Source organism: Parus major, chromosome 21, assembly GCF_001522545.3.
Source record: "Parus major isolate Abel chromosome 21, Parus_major1.1, whole genome shotgun sequence".
Classification (NCBI taxonomy): domain Eukaryota; kingdom Metazoa; phylum Chordata; class Aves; order Passeriformes; family Paridae; genus Parus; species Parus major.
Genome location: NC_031789.1, coordinates 7126592 through 7132795, shown reverse-complemented (window position 1 = coordinate 7132795; position 6204 = coordinate 7126592). Strand labels below are relative to the sequence as shown.

Genomic DNA, 6204 nt, shown 5'->3' with positions numbered 1-6204 from the left:
GAGTGACCCCTCTGCTGAGGGGAGCCTGAGTGACCCCTCTGCTGAGGGGAGAGGAGCCCGAGTGATCCCTCTGCTGTGAGGAGCCAGAGTGACCCCTCTGCTGTGAGGAGCCAGAGTGACCCCTCTGCTGTGAGGAGAGGAGCCTGAGTGACCCCTCTGCTGAGGGGAGCCTGAGTGACCCCTCTGCTGAGGGGAGCCTGAGTGACCCCTCTGCTGAGGGGAGAGGAGCCTGAGTGACCCCAGTGCACCTGCAGCTGCAGGGAGAGGAACCAGAGTGACCCCAGTGCACCTGCAGCTGCAGGAAGAGGAGCCCAAGGGACCCCAGTGCACCTGCAGCTGCGGCACTGCCTCGGCCGTCCCTTCCAGCGTGGCTGGCTCCTGCAGAGGTGAACACTGAAGCCTTCCTTACCTGAAGGCTGCTCAGTGGAGCTGGGCTGGCTGCCCTTCCTTTGTTCTGTGCCACAGCGCTAAGATACCCTCCATGTTCAAATGTTAAGTTTGTATTTGCTGCCCTGGAAAACCATTTGCACTGGGAATGCTGTGTTTGTCCCTCCAGGGGTTGTGTAAGACCAGTTTAACATTTACTGCTCAGCAATTTCAAAACCTGCAATACTCCTCCCCATTTACTTTGGCATTTGACAAACCGTGTTAATGTGATAAAAGGGACAACGTGAATGTCACCTTTGCTTTAATTTCACACCACATGATACCAACACACCATTGCTAAAGAAGGTCCAGTTGAAAGTTATTCGAGACCACCACTGTCCAAATTAATCCACAAAAGAACTGTAACACCAAAAAACATGCATCTGTGTGCTGGACAGAAGTACCTTGACAAGTAAAGACACAGTAAAAAACATCCTATTGTCACCTAGAGGCATTCCACCACAAAGAATTTTAAAAACCGTTTTCTGCATGTTACTTTTAAGACTGCCTTTAAAATCCAACTACAGAAAACTGTTACAAACCTACTTATTAAAAACACTAATGTTATACATGAGAAATAACCATCAAAATAAAACTTATAAAACTAGATTTATAATGTTTCAAGCTTCACATAAACAAAAATCAGGAAATAAGTTATTTATTAACACAGGCTACCTCACAGGATCTATGCCCAAAGCTTACATTTTTGGGTTGAAATGGGCCCAAAATAAAAGTATCATATTTGAGGATGTCAGCTCCCTGCAAAAATCAGCAATTCCTGTTATTCTCTTTGTATTATGACACTCAAGCATTGCACACAACTTAAAAGTTTTCATTTCTGCTCATAGTCCTAAAGAACTGCCAGGCAACTGAAAGAGTGAACAAAAGATTTGTGTCAAGTCAATGTCTACACTACATTGCTATATCATTTAATGGCCTGTGAAGCCTACTCCAACAGGAAGAACAACAGATCAAATTAAATCAGACTTCAAAAACTGTGGGAAAACAGTGTGTGGAACTACATCTCCCTCCACGACGGGTGTCACCACATGAACATGGAAGGCAGCTAGAATTTTTTTTTAGGACTCAAAAAAATAGCTATGAATAGAATCTCTAATCCTTCCTCCTGGTAAAGCAAAATAGAGGAGCTTAATGCAGAAATATATTGTTCAGCTTTGCATTTAAGTAAAAGTAATACATATTAGGGTCTCCCTCCTCTTCATTTGCTCCTCATATTTCAATTTTTCAGTTCTTTATCCAAGTGCTTATCTGAAAAAACTCCAGAACTACCTCAGCCCTCCAAGGTATAGCTAAAAAAATGTCAGCTACACATCTCCATATCTGAATCCAAATTAAGTGTTCACAGCTAACAAATACAACAAATACCCACATAAGCACTCCATATATGCTCCAATGTCTGATGGAGAACAATAATTTATTTTTCTTGCTTTTTATATAATTAATGCAATATGGAACTCTTCCACAACTGTTCACATTATTGCTTGCTAGCAAGCTCCAAATCAGACGTAAGGAAAGATATGTGAGGAGAAAAAGGCAGAGATGATAACCAGTTCTGAATTAATTCACAAGTGCAGTCCAATTGATCACTCAAACAAGGTTCCCCCTTCATCTTCTCCCAGTGCCAGGCGGACAAGTGAGGACACTGGTGGCACTTGCCATTCCTTCCCTTCCCTTGCTAGGCAAGATCCATGCCCAAGTTACAGCAAATCCACCTGCAGTCAGCACTGCTGAAACAGGAGGACACCGAGACAAATCTGCCTCTTATTTGTCCCCCTCAGTCCATCAACCACCCACTTCCTTCGGGGCCAGTCCCCCAGACCGTAACCTGCCCTGCAAAATAATCTGAAGAGGGCCTGGAACAAGAAATCTGCACAGACACTGGACTGCTTTAAGATACTGCAATAAAAATGAATACAATATTCTTCCCTGCCCCTTTAAGGATGGTGGGCAAATTACCTTCCTTACTGCTGAACAAAGTAACATTAAAATATAAATAAACTGAATATTTTTACCAGTGTCAGATACAACTTTCACAGCTGAGGATACATGGAGCACATGTTAAAGGATCAGATCTGGTTTTTGGATATTCCAAGCTATCATATTCCTCCAGGTCTATATAAAATTATTACAGGAATCTGAAGTTTGATCTGAAGGCTAGGAAGTTTTAAGTAAGAGACAAAAGAGGAGAAACATACTATGCTAAAAAGGCCAAGTACAGGCTGAAAAAAGTTCGAAAAGATGGCATCAAATTGGTGGACACATTCTATGCAGTTAGTCCCCTGTATCTTCAGGCTGGACAGCAGGGAGAGGAGGGAAGATGGGATTTATGCTGAGGGCACAGCTGGGGACTCAGAAGACACAGTTTGTTTGCACAACACAAGGGACAAACGAGACCCCAACCTGCTGCCTTCACATAACACAAATACCAGGTCAGAAATGTGGGAGTTTCCTCCAATTAACCTGTTCCCATTTCAGACTGAATGACTCCCCAAATTATCACGAAGAAGAACAAAGCTGGAGGTTTAAAACAATGTTTTAGGGAAGTTTAGGGTATTTGAATAATTCCCAACCCTTGATTTCAGACCTGAGCCAGTGACATATGACAAAGCTGTTATGTGTCATTATGTTACCTAATAGTGACAAGGTTTTCAGTCCTATTACATGGACATTGCTTGCTCCACAGCCCATTTTCCCTGCAGAGCACAGCTCCAGAACACACAGTTTAAAAGCCTAATTAAATAAAAAAACCTAATTGACTGAATGGGAAGAGCACATCACTTTTTAACTAGTATAGTCTAGCACAGTTTTTGCTGGACACATCTGGACTACATCTACAAACAGCAGTTTTCAGAAATACATTTTTTATCTAAATGCACTTTTTAAAAGCTGTTAGCTGCATGCACCACAACAAAAAAAAGTAAAAACAGCACCCTGTTAAAGATGGTGCACTGATGATTTAACTTTGCACCAGGTAAGTCCCTTAGGCTCACACACTCCCAGTTTAAAAAAATCTGTATCAGTATCTGCTATAGTAGCAACTGCTTAGTGAGACTCTAAAGAAATTTTCTATTCAACCATAATGCAGAAGAGTTCCAAATCTGTACAGTAAAGGGTAATTTGAATTGATAGCTTTATTTTTCTTGTATTCATTAGAGCATGTTAAACTGGTTTAAGAAATGCTTCATTTTTCTGGTGATAGTGGTCATGGTCTATGCTCAGAAAATGCTACTCAAAAACCATGTACATGTTGGAATATGATAAACTCACATCATTCTTTTCCACTTTATGCTACATTTAGCTGGATTCTGCTTTTTTTCTCTGAAGTCCCTGTTCTCATCCTGTGCTATCTACTGTGCTAGAAGCCACGTATTTGGAAGGAATTTTTTTTCCCCCTCCTAAAAATTTTACTATGGTCTGTAATGAATTACAACTTCAAGTTGTAATTAATAAGTTGCATTAATAAAGTGAACACTGAGAAAATGTCAGTGAGAGACACTGTTAATAGGAGGGGAAAATATCTTCTTGAAACTAAGATACATGTATGATCAATTGTGTATCTCTTCTTTTTAAGCTGCAACCGTTAGTGCTATATTTAATTATGGTTTGATAACAGAAGATAAGGTTATCTGTAAGAGCCTTGCAATTAAACTTCCGTTAAGTATTTTTGCACCTTCAGCCACTGCCTGAAAAAAGTCTGAATCTGAAGAAGTAACACAGAGGATATTTCAGAAGGTTATTTTTCACTATAGGCTGATCCAGGCCCACTGTGCCAAATACCAGCAAAGTGGAGATGTGGAGGAGTATTAAAATCTGCTTGGCTCTGACTTTTCAGTGAACCATCCATTAACAACAAGAAGTGACACCATGACTCTGTTAAAATGATACAAGATTGTCACAAGCAATCACCTAAAAGACCATTTGGTTTGGTCCTTGCTGAACTGGGCAAGAAGAACATGGAAAAGTCACTCGGGACAAACATTTGGCCAAAAAACGTGGATGAGTCCTCACTGGAGAACTCCTCTCCTGCAGCCTCAGGTCCATGATGCAGTGGTTTTGATGATGTCAGTAGTGTGCTGAGGCAGTGACACAAATAAGCCTACATAGGTTAAATAACTCTGAAATTAATCATAAAGCACCTCAGGATCTGGGCAGTTTAACAATGAGAAGAACTGCATGTAAACAAAGTACTCATGAAATACACCTGTAAAATTGGAGATCCTTTTTCACAGTAGACTTACACCACCAATGCCCCGTCCCACTCCTCCCAACATGGGAACTGTTCTCCTTTTCTCAGTGCTTCCACAGAGCATGAGGACCTTCATCAAGTAAACAGCACAAAGTATTTTCTCCTAGATCATGATGCAACACAGGAGGATTGCTAAATTGTGACAGACATCATCGTCAAAAACATCCCAACTTTTGGAATACAAATCTGAGTGACAACAGCAGCCTACGATCCCACCATAAGACACGGACAGAATAAAAATAACTTCTTTTGATCCTCCCTGGAATATAAGCACAGCACTGAGCCTGTATTTTAGCAGGTCCCATACGATATATTTTGATTTCAGGATTACACTGGGACAGTGAGAAACTCCCTGGATCCTGCTATAATATATCCAGGACATAATTAATTTGGAAATCCCCTAATATATGGGCTAAACTTAAGACCTTATTATTTATTAAAAAACAAAGGAAAACGTCATTTTTTAAAAGAAAGAAACAAGGAACAGCTCACCTTATTCTATGTGAATTGAATATATACATTATAGATAGATGTTTGCCAATTACACCATAACACTAGAATTCTTCACTGAAAGACGAAGAGCTTGAATAGATAAAGAAACGAAAATCAAAGGAAACACTGGAAAACTGACAAGCCTGATTCAAGCTGCTTCAAGATGAAATTACACTAAATATAAGATCATGAACACACCCATCTTGCTTCTCAGCAAAGAGTCTAAGGAAGGAAAAATTTAAGTGTTTTACTACGTTAAAAGGTTGGGTGTTTCAAATCAAACACAAAGAGCACATAAACGCCTAGTATTGGACACAGAAAGGGAACACGCTGCAGACAAAGGCTACCTAGCAGATGGAATCAGAGAATAAACAATTAACCAGGAGAGCAGCAACCCGACCCCACGGCCGAGCCCGGGGGTCGCGGGTCAGGGACAGCCCGGGGACAGGAGGAAAGAGGAAAACACCGAGCACAGACACGGGGCGAAGGCAGAGCATTTCAGGGTCGTTCCTTGCACACCGTCGGGTCCGAGCAGGGCCCGGCACAGCCCGGCGCCCCCTCCCCGCGGGGCCCACCCGCCCCCTCAGGCCCCGGCCCCGCGCACTCGCCTCGTCCGCGCTCAGCTCCTCCATCGCCTTCCTCTTAATGGTGCCCGGAGGAAGGGCGCGTTCCTCCGCCCCGCCGCGGGGCCGCTCCGAGGCAGCGCTCTCCTGCCGCCGCTGCCCCCCGGGCCGCCTCACAAGGGCATCTCCGGGGCGACCGCGCCGCGCCTCGCCCGCCGGCAGCACCGCAGCCCCCGGCCCGCTCCCCGCCGCCCACCCGCGCCTCAGCTGCCGCCGCGGCCGAGGGGAAGCCGCCCTCCCGGTGCCCCCTTGCCCCTCAGAGCTCTGGACCCCGGCCCCCGCCCGCCCGCGGCCACTGCCCCGCGCAGAGATTATTCATCAAAACAACAGGGCGGCGGCGGCCATCTTGGGGATCACGTGACCCCGCGGGGGGCTGGGCACGCCGGGGCCGCGCGC

The 6204-nt window shown here is 44.2% G+C and overlaps 1 protein-coding gene across 3 annotated transcripts in view; it reads right to left on the bottom strand.

Moving 5' to 3' along the window:
- UBE4B (ubiquitination factor E4B) overlaps window positions 1-5965 on the bottom strand; it is a 36328-nt gene extending 30363 nt beyond the window's left edge. Inside the window, exon 1 of one of the 3 annotated variants that reach the window (XM_019008777.2) lies at window positions 5794-5965. In XM_019008777.2, coding sequence (XP_018864322.1) covers window positions 5794-5817 — 24 coding nt within the window. In that variant the 5' untranslated portion in view covers window positions 5818-5965. The remainder of the gene's footprint in view (window positions 1-5793) is intronic. The other 2 variants (XM_015648469.3, XM_015648470.3) reach the window with 2 other exon arrangements.
- Between the last annotated feature and the right edge of the window lie 239 nt (window positions 5966-6204).